Source organism: Dipteris shenzhenensis, chromosome 15, assembly GCF_047967505.1.
Source record: "Dipteris shenzhenensis isolate YYH24624 ecotype China chromosome 15, Dip_SZ_1.0, whole genome shotgun sequence".
NCBI classification, from domain to species: domain Eukaryota; kingdom Viridiplantae; phylum Streptophyta; class Polypodiopsida; order Gleicheniales; family Dipteridaceae; genus Dipteris; species Dipteris shenzhenensis.
The window spans coordinates 55,169,952-55,192,243 of record NC_141610.1 but is presented as its reverse complement, the minus strand read 5'-3'; the positions used below and the strand labels follow the sequence as shown (position 1 = coordinate 55,192,243).

General features: G+C 45.8%; 1 protein-coding gene across 2 annotated transcripts in view; it reads right to left on the bottom strand.

Annotated features, from left to right (window-relative positions):
- The window catches only part of LOC147894011 (piezo-type mechanosensitive ion channel component), a 202,489-nt gene that overhangs the window by 92,324 nt on the left and 87,873 nt on the right, over positions 1-22,292 (bottom strand). For both annotated transcript variants that reach the window (XM_087386640.1, XM_087386641.1), the window contains exons 9-12: positions 20,423-20,638; positions 19,916-20,096; positions 19,582-19,710; positions 10,087-10,260 (exon numbers count right to left, since the gene is read on the bottom strand). In XM_087386640.1, coding sequence (XP_087242766.1) covers positions 10,087-10,260; positions 19,582-19,710; positions 19,916-20,096; positions 20,423-20,638 — 700 coding nt within the window. The remainder of the gene's footprint in view (positions 1-10,086; positions 10,261-19,581; positions 19,711-19,915; positions 20,097-20,422; positions 20,639-22,292) is intronic.

The window sequence follows — 22,292 nt, the reverse complement described above, 5'->3', positions numbered from 1 at the left end:
TGTGTCTCAAGATCAGCAGTAAGAAGGGTGGCATAGAAATATGAAGCTATGCATAATACATCATCAGGCTCTGTCTGTAAAACCCCATGTGAGTCAATAAGCTGGGATACACTCTCTCTACTATGTCTAGGGCCAAGAGTAGAGAAAAAGTGTTTATTGACTCTACCACCCATCTGAATCCAGAAGGACTCCCGTGCATGAAAGGCATACTCTACTCTCTGATCAAGCAATAACTGCTGATGAGCCCTTGCTGCAGCAAGGCGCTCCTAAATCCAAGCATCTGAAGGCCATTTCTGCTCTTCCCTCTGCAAAGCTACCAACTGCTGGCGAACACCAATCTCACGTCTGAGAATATCTCGTCTCTTGGTACAAGCAACTGAGCGGTAGAAGTCGCTAATACCAGAAAGGGCAGCGGCTACATGTGATGGATATGGCTGCCCACCCTGGACATGAGAAACCCATATCTGCAGGGCTGCCTCTGTAAGGTCCTCCTCTGTGTAAAAGGCATCTGGAATCCTGATGCTGGCAGACCGGCCTCTCAAGTGAGGCTCTGAGATGTCCAGCACAACAGGAAAGTGGTCTGAAGTGGAAACCCCAGCAGCAATGCATACCGATCCACCTCTGTCTACTAGTGCCCAATCATCTACATAGAATCTTTCAATGCGTGCATGAATAGGCATCTGCTGCCTCGTGTTCGACTAAGAGAACAAGAGGGACTGTGGCTGAATAAGAAAGGCATCATCCCACCAAGTATCTCTGCCACAGAAGTGAAAAAGGAAGGCATCCCAAGCTGCTCTCTCCAAAGAGTGAAGTCCGCCTTCTCTACCCCCTTTTTTGTCTGACGGTGACTCGACCATGTTAAAGTCACCTCCAATCACCCATGAATCCACAATGGGGGCCCAGGAGAGCAAAGTCTTCCACATAAGGACACGTTCCCCTCTAATGTTGGAGGCATACAGGTTAAGAAAACCAACCTTACACCCTCCAATCAAAAGAATAATCCACTGAGCTCTAGAGGGAATAATGACTCCGTGTCCAACAAGTAAGGGGAGAACCAACTGCGAAACTGAAATAGAAGTGTCCCCCCTGGTGCCCAAGGCAGGCGACCAAAAAGTATGGCCAGAAAGCAACTTGCCTGACTTGGCACAATCCCTAAAATCCAGTTTGTGCTCTTTGAATAAATAAGATATCAATGGAACCCCCAGTAACACCTGGACGAAGCTGATCTCGGATCAGCTGTCTACGGCGGCGATGTGGGACGCCACCTAGGCCCTGTATGTTCCAACTAATAATCCTCATCGACGGGAGGATGTAGAGTGGAATACCTTACCCGACCTAGTGGCGGAAACAAACCCTTCAATAGGGGAAGACCTCCTGCTCGAGGAGGGAGGAATGGAACCAAGTGGCGGAAAATCAGCAGGGGAAAGAACCCTGCCACCTGAAGAAGAAGCCCTGTCAACAGGAAACCCAATCACTGGCTCCCCAAAAGTAGCGAGCACAAACTCCGTGGGAAGGGGCGAGGAGGGGAGGGGTAAAGGGGAGAGGCTGAGAGGCTGAAGGGGAGGGGGCAGGCTGAGAGCGAGGGAGGAGGCAGGCTAGGGAGAGGAGAGGGAGAGGAAGGAGAGGCGGGAAGGGGGCGGGCTGAGGGGCAGGGAGGGGGTGGGCTGAGAGGGAGAGGAGAGGGAGAGGAAGGAGAGGGAGGGGCAGGGAGGGGGCGGAGCAGGCTGAGAGGGAGAGGAGAGGGAGAGGAAGGGGCGGGCTGAGAGGCAGGGAGGGGGCGGAGGAGCAGGCTGAGAGGGGGAGGAGAGGGAGCGGGGGGTGAAGGGAAGGAGGAGGAGAGGGAGAGGAGGGGGCGGGCTGAGAGGCAAGGAGGGGGCGGAGAGGCAGGGAAGGGGCGCGGGAGCAGGCAGGGAGGGGGCGGAGGAGCAGGCTGAAAGGGGGAGGAGAGGGAGCGGGCTGGAAGGGGGCGGGCTGAAGGGGAGGAGGAGAAGGGAGGGAGGGGCTGAGGGAGAGGGAGGGGCTGAGGGCAAGGGAGAGAGGGAGGGACGGGCTGAGGGAGAGGGTGCAGCAAGGGAACGGGGAGGAGCAGCAGCTCGAGTTCTCAAAAGCTCAACCAGGAAACCTGATTTGAACCTCCTGGCTTTGAGGTTGTTAATTCTGAAAATAAGGTATGCCGGCTTAGAAAAGCCCTTTATGGTTTCAAGCAGGCACCCAGGGCATGGTATGCCAAAATTCATGCACACTTACTATCCCTTGGTTTTCAGAATAGTCCCACAGAACCCACTCTTTATGTCCGCGGGAGTGGATCTGATTTTTTAGTGCTGATTTTATATGTGGTTGATATGCCCATCACGGGCCCAGATACTCAGCAAATTGCAGCTTTCAAAGCTGATTTGCAGCAGATTTTTGACATGTCAAACATGGGACGGCTCCATTATTATTTGGGCATTGAGTTTGCTCATGTTGAGGGGTGTATCATGATGTCTCAGTCCAAGTATATTGGACAGCTCCTTGATCGTTTTCAGTTTGAGGATTGCAAGCCAATCTCTACTCCAGTGGACCCTGGCTTCAAATTCTCAGCTCATGATGGGAGCCCACCATGTGATATCACTCTTTATCAGCAGGCTGTTGGATGCCTTATTTATTTATGTCACACCAGACCTGACTTGCAGTCTGACTTGCAGTATGCAGTATCTCAGCTCAGCAGATTCATGCACATGCCCAGTTCACAGCATTGGCAGGCAGTGAAGAGAGTCTTCAGATATCTCAGAGGCACTCAGGATTTAGCCCTCTTCTATGGTGATCAGGGTTCACTTACCATGCATGCTTACACGGATAGTGACTGGGCGGGATGTTCCGACACCAGAGTGTCACATACTGGCAATTGTTTTTTGCTTGGCAATTCATGTATCTCTTGGCTCAGCAAGAAGCAACCAACAGTTGCCACGTCTAGCTGTGAGGCTGAGTACAGGGCAGCTTTCACTGCTACAGTAGAGCGTGTTTGGCTTCGACAGTTACTTACAGATCTTGGTATTCACCAGACATCCTCCACTTTTGTCTACACTGACAGCCATAGTGCTTTGGCCATTGTGTGTAACCCAGTGTTTCATGCGCGTACCAAGCATATTGAAGTTCACTATCATTATGTTCGGGAGCGGTTGTCAGTAGGAGACATAGAGTTGTCCTATCTTCCCACAGAGGACAACATAGCAGATATGTTTACAAAGGCACTTCCTCGTCCCAAGTTCGAAGTCTTTTGACAGGCTTTACACTTGGTTCCCTTTGTTACATGATCTGACATCCCTTGTACATTCATAGGTGGCTATATCCTTTTGGATGAACATGTGCCACCATGACTAGAAAATACCACGTATTCTGAGACGTTTCCAGAGTACTTCAGCTCATCCCATGGAGGGGGGTTTGTAGGCCATCCTCTGGTGGTTCTAGTGATGCCCTATAGGCCATGGTATGTGCCTTGTAGGCATAAATAAAGACACTTATAGTGTTAGTGTCTTTTAGGCCACATAGGACACTTAGTCCTATGTTACACCTAGGACACTTAGCCCTAGGTAGGTATTTGTACCTTGTACTCTTTAGTTTTGGATAATCCAAGTTTCACGTGACGGGTGTTCTTCTGCGACCCTTTGCTACCTGCACTCTCTCTATCCTATCAGATCCTTCAATTCACAGCATGCAATGGATGGCAATGATGAATCAGAAATGTCAACATGTGTAAAAGTGAATGCAATAATGTAGAAAGTAATACCAAATGAAGCTGAGGTTATAAAGGAAGGTATAGGCAGAGCAAGGAGATGCAAGCTGAACTCTGGTATGCATAGCAAAGGGAAAATTCATGTTGCTCATTCCAAGTCAGGTTTCATGGATTTTCAACAAGTATATGTGCAACGTATAGTTGTAATAAATTATCTTGTGGATCATGTGGTATATTTGGAAGGGAAAGTGTTGGATGTCTTTCAAGGAGTGTTTCTTGCCATTTTCAGCTAATTTACAGCAGTTTTGCAGCCAATCCCTGAGCATTTACAACAGTGTTGGATGTCTTTCAAGGAGTGTTTCTTGCCATTTTCAGCTCATTTACAACAGTTTTGCAGCCCATCCCTGAGCATTTTCAGGTCCTATTTTCCGTCCCAAAGGGTGGGCAAAACCAAGAGCAAGTAGGGGACTTTAGTGCGGCACCAACTTCGTATTATTTTGGGCCATTTCATCCTCTCTTCATGATGTTAGACAGATGTTCCTTCTTGTTTATGAAAAGACAATGTCTCTGCGGATGCAAACCATGTGGTTGATGCACTCTCTTATGTGGGCCCTTCAGATGCACATGATGCCACTGTTGACACACAGCATAATTTCTATTTCTCTAGTCATGAGGCTGATGGCTTTAAACAGTTCAGATATGACCATAAAGTTTCTGAAATAGGACAAGATCGAGAAGCTGAGGTTCGATTTGTTTCCATTGCTTATGTTGATGACAACAAGGATTGGTTGAGTTTTTTTTTCCAAACTTGTAGTGGAATTGCCAAGCCATTGGTCTTGGAAGTTTGATTATTGTATTGGAAGTCCAAATCATCAATTCAAGAGTTGGATCTTAAGTGCAAAAACTTTAGGTGATCTTCTGCAAGTATGATGGGTGTAGTACTTTCCTTATTTGCAAGGTGGATACCAAGAGAATTCTTTGTATGGAGACTCAATGGCAAAACGATAAATCTGAATTTCAATAAGTAACTGAAACTGAGTTACTTGCAGTAAGAGTACTTGAAGATGATGAACCTGAACTCAAAGAATTGCACTCTAAAATTTATGATTGTGTGGTTCTTAAGTTCCTAATGTCTGAATTTTTGCAAGCTGTAGCAATGCAGGCAGGTGTACAGGTTTTGTTGATCTTGCTGTTTGTATGGGATATGAAACTGTTTTCTCAACTCAGGAAGCTATTTCTGTAAGTCAAAATGTTGTTCTTACAATTCAAAAGTTCAGGAAAATATGGAAAATGTGTCGTAACATTTAGTTGAAAATTTCTAGAAAACAGAATATTAAGCGTTGCTGACTTCAGAACATGTCATGGAAGTACTCAGAATTCAGTTTATGGAAATGCAAAACATGCAGATTACCATGGATAAATTTGGAGATTTAGGATTCAAGTTTCAGACAATTTTTAGATTTCAGTAATCATTTCTCATGATAATGGTTAATGGTGTGTGTCCCATGCATGATGGGAACCATATTGATTGATCTTTCTACGTAATGGAGGGTATATCCCATTATTTTATGAAGCATGATGGGACTGATTCGCCTATCCATATTATGGTTTCTTATTCAGCTAAGCATGATGGGATTTATTTATTTTTCCATGCTCATATTGATGGATATGATACACTTACGGTTCTGTGTTTGTATTCTTTGATGAGAATGTTCTCATGTCTCAACCACATATGTTTCTTGAAGGCCATCCTTATGCATGCCAGTGCATGACAGAGATAAAGCTGATTAATGTAGATTTTTCATGTCACTCTCTTTTGCAGGATGTAGCTATGGCTCTCATTCAGCCAATGGATAATCATGATGTAGATACAGTGTTATATTCAGTGCTTGAGCACATTCTTTTGAGTTTCTTGGCTGATTTCTATGGCGACGCTATGCCATATTCTTCATGGATTCGACTTTGAGGTGTTGTGCCATGTATGGTGCATCAGTATGATGCAGATGCAACATATCTTTACTCGGATAGGCTGTGCGATGCCTATGCCATGTCCATTCCATGCTAGTGAAGAGTGGACATACTTATTCAGTCATGGTTCTATATTTTTATCATTTATGATCATGTATAGTTGACATTTTACTTTATGGGTTCCCAATTCTAGCATGTTGCCATAAAAAAGTAGCACTATATATTCACACTCACATAATGATGATATGCACTATAGGCTAGTTTTTATGTATTGCACAATAAGCTCTCTCTTGGGGATTAGTAGACAGCTATGTTTGAAGTAGTTTGAACCTTGGTATTGCACCAAGCTCTTCCCTCTCCGCCTAGCCTCTCCTACCCTCTCCACTTAACAGGCCAGGCCACAAGCCTCGGGCCAGGCAAGCGCGGCCACAGGCCAGGCCAGCCCAATGCGCGACCACAGGCCAACACACAGTCAGCGCACCGCCACCAACGCAACCAGCGCGACAACAATATCAAGGGAGGGAGGGCACCGCGGTGACAGGAGCAGGAACAGGGGAAGGCGCCGCCGATAGAGGGGGGGTTTTCGCAGCAGGTAGAAACAGCGTAGATACACCCCGAGCTGAGCTGATCCCCTGGCTCAGCTTTAGGGGGTTAACCTTAGTTCCGAGGCACACCAATCTACGCAAGCCACCATGGCAACTCCGAAAACAAAGACATTTGCTCCTTCCTACTCTAATATAGCTTCACTCTTGAAACAATTCTTTCACTTAATCCAACCAATGCAACAAATTGACCACAAAATCATATTTTGGTAATTGAAATTTTACTAGACAGTGCAAAAAGACATGATAATCATCTAAATCTTCCCTTGCCATTTGATTTGATATGTAACATGACCCCATTTGGACTTGTAAATCAAAAGATACAGGGATGTGATCTTGCGAGTTGTCAAGGTTTGGTTTTTTTGGCCCAAAACACGAGTTTTTAACATCCTTGCATCTTTTGATTATCAAAAACAAATGGCATAATGTTACATATCAAATCAAATGACAAGGCATGATTTAAGTGAATATCATGCCTTTTTGCACCATGTAAAAAAGTTGTGTGCATCAGAATATAAATTTTGTGAATTTTTTGCCAACTTGTTGTACCAAATTAACAACAAGGTTTCCCATAACAAGGAGCGAGAAGACATTGTCTATAAAGCATGTGCAAGCAAGCATAGGTTAAAAATTACACCTATTCATTCTCATGTAATTGGTTAAACACCTATACGTGTTTACATTTTCAAACTTCCTTCATGAATCTACATATATAGATTACATTAAGTTGCTATTTTATAATCCCCTCATGTAGATAAACAGCATGTAGGTCCCCCCATTAAAAAAATAGCCCTCAGTGCACTAAAGGGCTATGTTACATGTTATGAATGACCCCCCAAGGTAATTGCCAAACATTAGTATAGTCGTTAACTTTGGACAACTCAATTTCAAGAAATGTGACACATCACCCCCTTTTGTATACTTTCTACTTCAAGCAATTATTTTATGGGATACTTAGATTCTTTCTTTGCTTGCTTGATTTTTCTACCACTTCAACAAATTGTTGCTCTTGGGCTCGTTGTGTTGACTGCCTCGTTGTCTCCATATCATCCACTGTAAAACCATGGTACCAAGAGATAAGGAAAACCAAAGGAGGTCAAAGGTTAACTAGGCTTTGCTCCAATAGGGTGGTTTCTAAGAAACTAATTTGGAGCAGAAAAAAACCCCTTTCCATAGATGGTGACACCTTGGATGTCATCATGGGGGTAAGGCCAACATGCGTTCCACCATTGTCAAATCTTGTAGGGGCAAAATAGATGTATATACCTGCTTGGGGAGATGGAGATCTGGATGGCTGAGGGCATCTAGGGTGCTACAATATGAGCCCCTCTTGGCCAAAGCAAAAGGTCACCTTCTCAAACCCTACCCCTTTGTCCAACAAGACCGCCACCTACTAACACGAGAAAAAAGAGGAAAAAGGACAAAGGAAGGAGAAGGGGGAGTAGGTAGAAACAATAAAAAATATATTTAGTAAAAAGTGATCATATGGCTTGAGGAAGCTGTTTGCGCATTGAGGGGGCATGGCTGAATGATGAAATTTGGAGGAAAAGTCCCTAAAACAAGCGAAAATAGGGGGCAGGCTTGCAGCAGACCTAAAAAGGGCATCGAATGCCCTTGTGTGGCTGCCAGAATCCCCTCAGAGGGGCTGAGGGCATTAAGCCCCATAGACGGAGCAGAATGGGGCAAGAGCCTCTTGTGGCAGTATAGGAAGAAGACATCCCGAAGAGGGGAGGGGGATAGAAGAGGGAAGGACCGACCAAGCAGTGCCATTCCGGTGGCTACAATATATAGACTTCCTCATCCAATTATCTATTTAAGAAAGATGCTTTGAAATCTATCTACCACATTGAGAAGTGTGCTGTCATGGATAGCATTGTTCTTACAATGGTCAACTTTGCAATTGTAAAAGTCTATAAAATCTACCCCCCTCTTCGTGGGCCACCCTTTGGAAACTAGTCTTGCCTTGTACTTGTCAATGAATCCATCTACTTTGACTTTCTTTTTGCAACCCACTTACACCTACCACGTTCTTTCTAGCTGGAAGGTCAGCCAGTTCCCAAGTGTTACGCTTGACAAAAGCATCGATTTCATGTTTCATGGCATGCTCCAAAGAACACCCTTGTCTACCTGAGGAAAACTCCAAGGATCATCATTATGTAACACATGCATCATAAGGGCTGCATTTTCAATCTCCTTTAGCTACTATAACTTGGTTGGCTGTCTCCTCCATTGTCTTTGTGTACCATCTGGGTAATTTCTCAGGTTTCTTTTTGTCTTCTTCAGGCAGTTGCAATTGTTGTTCCTACTGCTATTCTTCCATCTGTGGGGGTAAGACTTGTTGCTATAGTAGCAACAACTGCAGCAGCCCAAAGAAGCCAAAAAGCAATCAATGCGATGAGGTCATGGAAATGACCAACCTTTGGCAGCCAAAGGTAAATTTGTCAAAAAGTTGCTTCTACTCATAGCTCTAATACGGAGAAAGCTTGAGAAAACTAAAATGAATTGCACAGTTGGAAATACAAAGAAAGTGACGGTTTGTAAAGACCCTATTGTTGGAATTATAGCCATAATTCATGGCAGTGACCAATGTATGACCAATAAGTGGGTTAGGGGCAGTTTTCCCCCATTTAGAGGCTTTTCCCCCTAACCACAGTTAGTGGGTTGGTTAGGTTTTGTCACTAAGACAAAACCCCCAATCTTGTAAGCTTTCTTATCCTTTTCTATTCAACTCTCTCTTGCTCTCTCACTCTTGCTCTCCTGCTCTCACCTCTTCCTCTCTCCATTCTCACATTTGGTATTAGAGCCTGACAATGCTCTAGCTGCTCACACCATCCTACTCGTCAGCCGTACAGCCTACTACGCAGCCTGACGTACATCTGTACGGCAGTTCCATACTGCACATCTCTACATTGTCGTCCATACTATAGGTCTTTGTCTAAACAGCTTTCACTTGCCGTGCAGGACCTCCACGCCGTACAACTCCAGCCTGCCCATACACGCAGTTCCGTACTGCTTCTGCCGTACAGTTCCAGCATCGTACATCCCTGTACAGCCCCTGCATCGTACATTCGCAGCCATAATTCATGGCAGTGACCAGGACTCGAGTTTACAACCCATGAGGAAATTATCCAATCCATGGGGGACATAGCCCAACCAATAAGCACAGTCCAAGAGTTTGAGGTAAATAATACTTTTGGCAACTCTCTACAATTAAGCAGCCATGTCTTTAATTACATGAACCATAGATGGCAAGCTGAAGCAATGGAAGCATAAATGGGAAGCAATATAACACTCAATATTAATACAAGCAATTGATGTTGGAAGGATTGTAGTTTAAACAAACCTGACTTTTCATTTAGATACCCGGACATTCTAAATCAGAGTAGAATTATAACATCAAAACTAAGTCCATACTAATAGAGAAGTACATCTTGACCTTTATCCCCATTTATCCCATAATGTATGACAAGCATAAAGTATTCCTTGACTTAAATAGTTCTAAATTGCTTGACACTCCCATGGATCAAAAACAGGCACCCATGCACCCCTATCCTAGACTTTCTTTCCATTTACCCTTCCTCCCAAGTTTCCCTTATACCACAATAAAAGCAATAAAATGCATTGGCAAGAAGATGCATCTGCAAATGTACAACCAAGTAACAACACTTCTCCATGTCGACTCCCCCTCTATGACCTCTTTTCCCTCTGTTACAGGTCCCCCTCCCATCCTCGACTCTTCCTTTGAAGGCATGCTAGTAAAAATTGCAGCAAACAAGTAGAACAGTGTATAACAGTCCAACTCACCCAGCAACGAAAGCATTCGAATCATCCAAGTGTTTTGATCCGTCACTTGAGAAGATATAAGATCCAATTGTAGTAAGTACAAAGTTCCAAAATGAAGTTCACAGATGAGCACCAAGTATGTCCTTGTTCCAGAAGCAAGTTGTGGTCTGAGCAGATACGTCAAAAAGAAAAACACTGCAATCAACATGAAATATTAACCGACAGCATGGTGTATTCTAAAACTATGAAATTATAATGAAAGCACACTTACACAAAAAAACAACATAACACGCACTTTTATGTGTTGAAGTTAATTTTTTTCAGCATAAATGATCAATACAAAAGTATCATCACACACAAAGACGAATCAACTATCATATTGCTCAACGATCTGCAGATATAATGCCTGCTTTACCAGTATCCTCACTCCTTCAATAGAGAGAAAATAAAGAAGAGCATGTTTTAACATGAATTTCTTTAAAAGAACATCAAGCTATGTGCTTACATACGTCATGTATATACTCCTTGGGAAAAGCGACCTACAAATGAGTGATGTGGAAATAGCATAACACACATGGTTGGAAATTCCCGATATAAAGGTACAGCAAGATATTGTCACACTCCCATAGCAATTCTTGTGATTTCGCCCAGCAATGAAGCAACAACTCATTTTAAAGAGGTCCTTACAGGGAACCTCAGCAAGGTCAAAGCAGCATAGATGCTTCTCAAAAAGAGAGCATATACAACTTGGCCTCTCTAATGAAAAGCATCAAGGCACACCTTTTGTAGCATTAGATGCACCTCGGCACATTGTCTTGTTAATTGAAGTCCCATGTAGCACATTTAGTCTCCGCTATGCAGTCCGGACGATCAAAAAGAGACCATTGTCATCATACCCCTATGTTGTTATAGTGAGTCATGAAGAATGTGTCATCAAAAAAAGGCATCAACCCATTAGACAGATGGAAGCTTTTTCAGGCACCGGTATTCCTTTGCAAGTCATTGGGATTTTGTGGGGTAGAAGTGGAGACACCATAGTCTTCATAGTGGATCAGGATGTACCTTTTAATGTAAATCTTGAGCAGCAGGTCATACTTCCAGGCCATGTGGAGCATTGCTTATGTGCTACCAGCTGGTATGTTGGCCCAATCAGGAGGACTTTTCCCTTGCTATTTAGAGGCTTTGGCTTTATCGGAGTGGATTGATGCACCCAATCACTCCAAGGGCCTTCCATTCTTTGACTTTTTTTTGTGTGGCCAAGACTTCTATTAAGTTCTTTTTATCTTGAAAAGAAAAGACTTCTATCATTAAGTATGAAACCAACGGCAAAGCTCAATGGAGGAGTACATCATGCAAGGCATGAGAAAACAAACACCCTAATAGGGCAATCAAACTTTTGTAAGAAAGCTAGAAAAAATCCAAGGTTGAGGCTGAAAGTGCCACATCAACCCTATGGAGGATCCCGAAAAGATCAAGGAGCCACTCCACTCCCTTAGGAAGACAGTCCTCCTGGTAGAGGATGCCTATAAAGACCCTTGCATACTCCCCAAATGGCCACCAAGGTGTCTACGGTATTTGTCCAAATATTGGCCAATGTGTCTTAAGCACCATCTATGGCTGTGCATCTAAATCTCCAAGTAAGCCACGGAATATGCTCGATAGAATCTCCCATGAAGTATCCACAAAGGCATGTGCAAGTCTATAAGAAGAGCCGAAAATGTCATCTAGAGAGCATGACTCAAGTGAGACAGCTTCTATTGAAGATGGGGTCTAGTATGGCATAAATAAATCAAACAATCAACTGCCTACTGATACAGGGTAACATCACATGCACCGTTGCCATCCTCAGAAGAGAAGTGAAAACCAGTCTCTAATGATATGGATATTGGCTTGCAATCCTCAAACTGAAAACGCTACAAAAGCTGTCCAATATACTCGGATTGTGACATCAAAATGCCCCCCCTACTGCTAGCAAATTGAATGCCCAGATAGTAATGCAAAAGACCAAGATCAAACTAGCAAACGTCTTCTGCAAGTCAAGCTTAAAAGCTGCAATTTGCTCATCATGTGTCCCAGTCACAAGCTTGTCACCCACATAGAGTACTAAAATCAGCAAATCTGTCTCACTCTTGCGGATGTAAAGACTAGCCGCAAGAGGGCTATTCTGAAAGCCAAGTGTAAGCAAATGAGCATGTATCCTGGAATACCAAGCCCGAGGTGCCTTCTTCAATCCATAGAGGGATTTCTCTAAGCGGCATACCTTGCTTTCAGAACCTTCAACCTCAAAGCCAGTAGGTAGGGCAACATAGACCTCTTCTTGCAAATGCCCATATAGGAAAGTTGTATTGATACAAGCTGATGTACCTCCCAATGAAACTGGGCAGCAAAGGCAATAACAATGTGAATAGTAGTGATCTTGGAAGTGGGGGCAAAAGTCTCCTCAAAGTCAATGCCTGGGGAGTGGGTGGATGGAGCAAGGGACGCTGGGCTGCAGACACGGGAGGGCCGTCGGGGGCACGGGGTTGCAGGCCGAGCTGCGGGGCTGCAAGCGGAGGGGCAGCCGGAGGTGGAGAGGCAGCCGGAGGCGGAGGTGGAGAGGCAGCCAAAGGAGGAGCTGCAACGAGCGGGCAGGCGAAGGAGCAATGAGCAGGCGGAGGAGGGGAGAGCAAGCGGAGCAGCAGCGAACGGGAAAGGAGAAAGAAAGAAAGAAAGAAAGAAATTTTATATTAGTCTTCGAAACACCGATGGGTCTATGAGACTGAAAGAAAGCCTGATACAAACCACAGTAAGGGTGGAGCTACTAAACGAGCATCATCACCCGTGTTGAGTCCTAAGTCTGATCATACATAGTCAAATACATCTAGGTGTGACAATGAAAAGGAAAAAGACTGGACCGGAGCAGAATCCTCCGTATGTCATGTCGCCTTGGCTGGTGCGTAGCCGGTGATGAGGCGCTGGCGTCTGTCGAGGGGTGCCGTGCGTCTCGTTCTCCTAGAGGAGACTCGACGCAAGACCAGAGCCACCGTAACTCTCGTGGGACGTGTCCCGAGTCTAAACAATGACGGGAGGTCCCCCAGAGTGATCTATGTGTCCCCTCGATGCCTCGTGTGTCGTGTTGTGATCATCAGGTCGGAGTCTCTGTCATGTCTGCAGCTAGAGACTGGACGATCAATATCACTCAATGGGAAGAACTCTGTGATCCTGCTCTGAGAGGTGTCTCGTGGTGTGGCCAAGCCTCGTCGCCTCCGTAAGTATCCTCAACATCCGGATACGAGGGATCACGCGAGACAGCACCAGCACCACGACGATGCCCATGGAGGAGGCGATCACCTTTGTGACCACCACCATGCGGGTCCTCGGACCATAGCATAGAGGGAGCATGGCGTGTTGGGAGAGACCCCAATCCAGAGCAGCCCCTAGTCATCCACTTCAGAGATTCACATGCTCTTACTAGAGACACTACGACGTTGAGCCACTCTACGAGGGCACCCCACTTTCCATGGAAAGGATTTGACACCACTACAGATTGAGGAGTGATGAGTTCTTCTCCAACAGCGGGATGTTGCTCGCAAGGAGGGGAAATGGGCCGTGGTCCGAGATGGTAGGTTGTTGACTGACACCCGTCGGGCTCCCACCCCCGTGCCCCCTAGGGGGATGGGGCCTATGTGACTCAGGTTTCCGAGACCCTAGACTGCACCATTTGGAACTGTAATGGTACCTTATGGTCAGATCCAGGGAACTTCTCGGAATCTTACACAGGACGAGACATAGTTTTTTACACGGAGACATACCAGAGCCCAGAGCGTCCACCGATAGTCAGTGGCTTCACATGGGAGTCAACCTTCAGGGATGAGACGAGGGATACAGGAGGAATTCGAGGATCAGGCAGGGTTGCAGTATTGTATAGGTCTTCCCTCGCTGGAGCCATCTCCATTGAGAGGAAGGACGCACACTCCCGATTCATGTGGATCCGGACCTGACGCACGGCCACTCGTGACCTTTTCATAGCAGCATGCTACTTCCCGCCAGACACATCCCACTTTACCAGAGTTGCACGAGAGGAAGATGAGACTTCGCCATATGCACCCTTACATCCGGATATCCTAGACCGTTCAGCTCCCGGCGAAGTTCTCCTTGTTGGAGACTTCAACGCCACGACGAGCACGCGCCAGGCACCACTCCTGGACTTCCGAGATGACTCTATCATGCTACCAGACATGGACCTAGACGGAGCAGGTATGACCAGGATCTCATTGGACCGACACGAGCCTGTTACACCATATGGACACGCGCTCCTTGACTTGGGCAGGATCCATGATCTCATCATCTACAACGGGCTTTACCTATGGCCCTCCTCAAGTGGTTTTACTTGCTTCCCACATGGGGGCGGCACTAGTGTAGTTGATTCCATCATGGGATCCCCTACCTTCACCTCACGTATCACCGACTTCACCGTAGCACCACTCCCTCCAGGAGCTGCTCACACATACCTATTCTTCACTATCGCCACCTCACGCTTAGCCACACCACACACACCACATATGATGCACAACACCTACCACGACATACACTTTGATCACAGCCTCTCCCCTGCCTACTCTAGACGCCTAAATAGACTCCTAACCTACATTGATCACATACCACTCATAGAGGACCATGCTGCCCTGCTTAGTCGCACAATCCACGAGCCTGCCCTCCAAGTCTTTCCCCACACCACACGGTCCACTAGACCACCACCTCTTGGTTCTCTACCTTGCAACAATTGGTATGATCCGGAGTGCAAGGCTTCTCCCTGACAAGTCCGACTTGAAACCAGGTGTCACCTCCCGAACACACCAGACACGGTACACAAGTACCAATGTCTCGTACGTCGGAAGAAGCAGGCATTTCTTCGTCGAAATGAGGAGCTGCTGAACATCTTGTACAGCAACAACTCTAAGGCTTTTCAGCGGAGATTCCTTGAGCGTAGGTCTCCATCACCCCTCACCGACACGAGAGTTTGGCACACGTATGAACGCCATCTTTATGATGTCCCACACCATCCTACTCCAAATCTCATACACACACCTCGCCCCACCACTTGCACGTTGTTCACCAGAGGGGGAGTCAAGGACGTGCCATTGAAACTGCACAATCGCCAAGCTAAGAACCACGAGGGGCTATGCATTGAGTTTATCGCATCTGGGATCGACACGTTAGCCCCGATCCTAGCAAAGCTATTCAATGACAATGTTTGGCTTGGTTTCCCCCGTACTTGGACACTCAATCATAGTTACGGGAAATGAAAACGGAAACGAAAACGGCAAGGGGGGAAATGGAAACGTTTCGGGTTTTTTTGAAAGGGCTGAAACGGGGAAACGCCACGTCAGCAAGGGGCTTACCTTCACACGAGATCGAAGGGGCCTTTGGGCCTGCGCACCGTGGAGGACAAGAGTGAAGAGAGGGCTGAAGGCTGAGGGCACTTGAGGCTTGAGCCTTGGGCACTTGGGAGGACACGGCTTGAGGCTTGAGGCTTGAGCCTTGGGCACTGGGGAGGACACAAAAACGGGAAGCAGCAAGCAAGGAAGGAGCGGCGAACAGGCGGCGACAAAAGTGACACGCTACGTAGGAATTTTTTTGTTTTGTCAGGGTTTGCAGGCAAAAACGGCGCGTTTCTCCTCCGGAGAAACGTTTCCCCAAGGGGTGAAACGGGGAAACGCGCCGTTTCCCCCAGAGGGAAACATTTCCCACAGAAACGCCGTTTCTGTTCCAAATCAACCCCGAAACGCCGTTTCGCCTATTTTTTCTCCTGAAACGCGCGTTTCCCGTAACTATACACTCAATACCATCACCCCCATCCACAAGACAGGGGATCCCATGGACCCGAGTAACTACACGACTATCATGATTGGACATGTGATGTCCAAGATCTATGCAGCAGTATTGGATGCGTCGGTCAGCCTGTCCGCAGAGATGAGAAGGCTCAGAGCAGAGGGTCAGGCTGGTTTCAAGCGAGACCATGGGACTATGGATCACATACTCACACTCAGGAGTGTCATAGAGGCCAGATCATGGAAGGAGAAGGTATATTGCTGCTTTGTGGATTTTCGCAAAGCCTTTGACATAGTACCTCGAGCTCAACTCATCACACGCCTACAGGCACTAGGGTTTGACCAGGAGATCATCTGGGCAGTCATGGCACTTTATGAGAGAGTTTCAGGCCGAGTTCGGACAGGTGCAGGATGTACAGACGAGATCTTGAGCACCATAGGGGTCAAACAGGGTTGTCCCTTATCACCAACCCTGTTTGGCCTCTACATCGACGAGCTAGAGATTTCCATGGGCACTTCTGGAGGGATCGGTTGCTCACTTGCCAGGATCATCATCAGGATTCTTCTTTATGCAGATGACGTGGCACTCTTGTCGTCCACACCCGAGGGGCTCCAGCGACACCTGGATGCACTGCAGGCTTTTTGTTTATCCCATGATTTGGAGATCAACCTTGGCAAGACCAAGGTCATGATCTTTAACACCTCTCGAGCAAACATGCACCGGAAGCAATTCACTTTCGGTGGGTCACCAGTTGAGACCGTATCCTCATACACTTACTTGGGGGTCATCTTCTCCGGCCCGGTCTTCACGATGAGACCAACGATGCAGGCCAGACTGAGCAGGGGATACGCCTCACTAGCTCGGCTAGAGGGACAATGCTTCCACTCCCACTTCTAGGACCCTCGGACCAAGGCTCTTCTCTTCGACTCCTTGGTCTGACCAGCCGGTATGTATGGCAGCCCTTGTTAGGGACCTGACATCTTAGATATAGAGTGTACATGGGTGGAGCGCCTGCAGATCCTTATGCTCTCACGGATGATCCGGGGGAAAGCATCTGTACCACATCATATCATTCAGGCCGAGTTTGGTGCTTCTCCACTCTAGCTAGACGCAACCTTTCAAACCATCACATATCTACACCGGGTTAGATCATATGGTGACTGCACATCAGGGAGACAAAGGTTGCCATGATTGGATCTCGATTCCTCCATGAGGTTGGCAGCAAAGGGAGATGAGCGATGCTGGTATGCACGGACTCACAGATGGTTTGTGAGACTAGGGTTTCACATTGATAGGATACCTTCTTTTCAGTATAGTTTGGATGCCCGCCCGGTACTCCCACCCACCATCCCGATCGGGCCACACACCAACTAGGTCATTTGAGAGAGAGAAAGAAAGAAAGAAAGAAAGATGTATTAACGTCTGCAAGAGGCCTCGCGGGCATATGAGACAAAGTGCAAAACCAAAAGATAACTCGTACAAGCGACTGAGGGCTGAAGCAAAGGGTTCACTAAGACCCTTGCTGAAAGCTAAAGTGCTAAACTAGTGAACAAAATACTAAAGTAGCAAAAGAACAAAAGAGTGTCAGGTGCTCAGGGCTAGCACTCCTAGTACATGCTCAGGTTCCTCATATCCAGGTAACCTGGTGGCTCTCTAATGAGATGTGAGGAGCTCTCATATATCTGTCTTTCGAGCTGTCTTGCAACGTGGGGGAGGGTGTGGTCTCCTCAATCTCTGGATCTGGTGGGTTACATCAAGGGTAATGCCTCGTCTCTGGGGGATGCCTCTGAGAAGGGTTGAGATAGACTGGACCTCGATCGTGAGTGCTCTGGTCTCTCTCCGTGTCGCACGTGGAGTGTGTGTCCCTCGTCTGGCAACATCGTGGTGGACACTCCTACTGCTAATCCATGATGCTCTCATCTCATCAAGCTCCTCTCCCTCAGCCACACCGGCAGTTGACTCAGATGCATAGAAGTATGTAACAAAAGTATGTGATCTGTCGATCTCGGTGACTGTGGCATCAGTCCATGCTGCTCTCAAGTCTGTCGCATCAATGTGTCTCTCCATCGACGCATCTCGATCAGGTAGAGTCCAACACAGACCTGATCGTGAAAATGTATCAGCCGTGTGAGTGGACCAAAGCCATGCCCCTCCTGAAAGAGGCAGTGATATCGTCCCCGGATCTCATAATAGACTGGGCAGACACATAGAAAATGCTCCTCCGTCTCGATGTCCTCCATTTGGCATAGTGTGCAAGTCCTCTGTTCTTTGGGTATGATGCGGAGTCGATCCTCAATGAATGGGGAAGATGAATCCGAGTATATCCTAGAGGATCAACAAAGCCCTCCTCTGAAATGTGTAGGTAGGCATCTCTAGAGAAGCTAAGCTGCACTGGGAGCTCACTTGGTTCGAACCAGGTCCGGAATGTGCGTCGCTCCAAGAGGTCCTCGTGTATGACCTGGTTAACCTCGTGATACCCAAGTGGCAGGAATGGCGCATCAATGCTATACTGGAAGGGAGAAGGGAGGAAGTCTATCCATGTGGAGCCCTAATCTCTCAAACCACACGTCGGCACGTGCATACCAGCATCATGATGGTCCTCCGTTCTCCGGGTTCATAGGATCCCCTGCCTGTGAATGGATGAGATGGTGTTAAGGGTCCAGGTGTGTGGGAAGCCAAGGCATCTTAACCCAGCAAGAAAGGTCTCCAAATTCTGAACTTTATAACTCACACCCAAGGATATGAAGAGAAAGACAAGAAAGGCCTATAAAGAGAGGTTCTTTGAGAGGTAACAACCAGTATATTGAGGGAGCAAACAGGCGTGTGAACAGTCTGCAATTATGCTAAAAACCCAATAAACACAGCAAAGAAAATGAGGTTAAAACTGTATAAACAGTGTAGGAAAAAAGCTTATACACAGTTAGAACAAAGGGACCAGGAAGGTGTTGAAGACGAAATAAACTATATGCAAGCAAGATAAGGGGAAGTAAACCCAGCAAAGAGGCGCACAGAACCTCACACACACACAGCTGGTGGGCAACAGCAAACCAGGCGTAGAAAGAGGGTGAGATGAGTGCAGAAAGGTGCAGCAGATGAAAGGACTGCCAGACGAGATTCACGACAGCATACCAAGCCTAGCACAGGCTGCGTGCAATTGAGCCAGGGACCCGGCTGAAGGGTTGGCTAATCCCAAATGGGGCTGGACCGGGAGCTGCATGCAGAGAGGGCTGTCTGGAGGCTCCTCAGATCTCACATGCTCGCCACCTACACAAGCCCCCCCCCCCCCCCTCCCCGCGGCCCACACACACACAGAGAGCAGACTGGTGTTATACCTCTTATTATGGCATTATTGTATTTCCTGATTACATAAATATTTTGTAATTCTATCAATTTAGCATTTTCAAAATAAGAATAGAGGTTGCCTGGCTTTATCTCATCTCCACAGCCACCATTCTTCCTTCACTTCACAGACGAGGCTCAACTTTGATCAAATTGTTAACATCCTATTTTCCAGAACTCCTTGCTTCTGCATTACTTTTACACCTCTCAATCACTAAATTAACGTTGTTATTTAAAAAAGAAGCAAAGTCAATGATTTGTTTAAAAATGCATTTTCCTGAAACACATGTGAGGTCCAGAAAGCAACCTGTAGGCAATTCAGTGAAAACAAGCAGACAATGCAGTAAGGTAAATTGATTCACTTACTGTAAATGGCACCAATCAGGCCATGAGTAGCTCCAACAAGGAAAATCAGGATCAAAGAAACCGTATGTGCACATCTGTGGATGCACCATGCCAGTACTGCAAGGAGGAGTATCTTTCTGTCATGTTGCTCTGCACGAATATCTCTCAATCATAATTTTTACACAGAGAAGCATGCCAGTAGTAACACAACTAGACCAGGCCTAGTGAAAACTTTCAATGATGAGTTCAAAATCATACACAAAGATTAACTGTTATGTTGAAGAGACCGATGCAGTCACTTAACAGACTGAACGTGTTCTGGGAGTTATTAAACATGAACTGCACCAGGATATACCTTCTTCAAAGACATTACCACCTTCATAGGACCTGTCCTTGGTTACATGCATGTTCCTTAAAGCTACATTGCTAAAGTACATCCCTGCAGCAATGAGGACTCCAAGCACAAACTGAGCTAATAAGAAAAATCCAGGAATTGGGTAGTGCCAAAACCCAATGGTATTCCATACTCCAGTGTCCTGTGTATGTAGAGAAGCATAACGACATGTGAAAATCATGTAAGGAATCTTTTTTTCTAATCAAGAGAAACTTTTCCTCACAAGAAGCTTTTATGGAACCTCTAAGTTAATAATCTATGGGGTCCACATTGTAATAAAAGGTGTTGACATGACATACATTCAGATCTAAGGACCCTTTCATAAGTCATTTCCTTCTGATATAGTAGCAACTCAACAAAAAACATATAAACAGATGTCTACTCATAGACCAGAACCTGTATGGAAACCAGAATTGATGTTCTTTGAAGACAGACTGAAAACACATGAGAGGACAAATAGGTTGTTACCTTATCAAGATCATCATGAAGGACAGTAAAAATTGCATTGAATGTATATGTGCAAATGGCCCAGAAAAGTATGAATGCCAATAAAGCTATATTTAAGCGCCATAAGGTGGAAACTGATGGAAAAGTATACAACACGTAACCCACATATAGGAGAATGAACAATGCACTAATGCTTGCATACTTAAAACTCCACAATAGAAGAATAAGAAGGCATACCTGCAGTCACAAAAAGAAAATTTAGGCAGTTTGGTGAGAAATAATAATACATGTAATGTGTGCATCTGTCACCATGAGCTGTATTATATTCCACATGCATTAAAACAACAGTGGATTATACTGCAAGCCTGGATGTAGCAACTGAATGAGAAACTATCAACGTTGACTGTCACACTATGTCAGGTAGATGGTAACAAAGAGCCAGTGAAACCAAAAAGGTTGCAATGCTGAAGAAGAGCCATGTGGGAGCATTAAAAATAGAAAATACCAGAATATACTGGCTCCACGTTGTCCCAATAACAGGTCACGACAATATAAGAAAACAGAATAACAACCATTATGTGCATAGCTGGTGGACTTCCTACATTTCACATAATATTTGCTAGCTCATTTGTGGATAGCTCTTGAGATCCATTTCTGACATTAAGTGATAGCTCCTTGAATAACTAGCCAGTGTGTTCATTCTGCATTGTTGGAGAACACAACATTAAGGAAAAATAAGTAAAGTGTGCCTTTGTTGGCAGAGAACAAAGCAGGGAAGTTGTGCCTCTTGATGGGCTGTACCTGAGCCTTTTCTAGCAATAAGCATGCATAAAGTTCTCAGAAAATCCAAAAACAGATATTAGAGATAAAAGTCGCAGCCCAACACAGAAATACCAAAAACAGGTTCTACATTAGAGGCCTCCTGAAGAAACTGAATGGACAACTGCACCTCCTGAGTTCACCAGATCTCTGTTGGACAGTATACCAGTATTATCTCTTAGCACAGCACAGAACTTGCCAACCTTCTCACAATAACCAAGTACATGTCTATGAGGAAAATTAAATAAGAACATAAGGCCACTCCCAAAAATTTAAATAAGAACATAAGGCCAGTACTCCATGACTTGCTGCTGTTCTTACTGCTTTGGAGCATTCAAAATTTTGTAAGGTTTCCTTGGATCATAGATAGATTGGTGAACCGATCTTTACTTACATATCTGGGTTTCACTTACATTTAAATTCCATTACTCCCAATCCAAATATAAAAAACGTATGCAACCAATTGCAAAGATCAGTTATAAAAATCAATTTTAAAAGAATAACAGATGCATAAACAATTTACTGGAATAGCATGCTTAGAAAAACCCACAGATCCCTCCCTCCCTTCCTCTCTCTTTCTCTCTAGATGGGCTAAGGGCATATCTAGAGAGGGACGCATTGCACTGTATGTGATCTACAGAAGATTGAGTCACAGCAGCAATTTGCTTTTAGATGCCATGTATACTATGAGTCCGAGGTCGTCACCACAGTCTTTTCAAGAATGGTTTTGGACCCCAACCTAGCCTCCCTTCTCAACCGGATCAGAGACATTTGGCGGTTTTCATTCATGGGGCCGTACCACAGAGAGGCCAGCTGCTCAGGGCACATAGATGAAATCAGGATGCTCAGCCAGACTTTACCCAGAGTGTGACCACTGAGATATTCCAGGTAGATAGCATGGATCATGAGGCCCCATAGAGACAGCATAGCCAAGGCCTAGAGCAAGATATATGACAGACCTGTCAGCACATCAATGCACAAATCAGGCCTGGGAATCTTCCCTCCATGTTCACCACACCAGAGGCATGGCCAACAAGTGTGACAGTGGCACTTGTCTGATGCAGGGCCACAA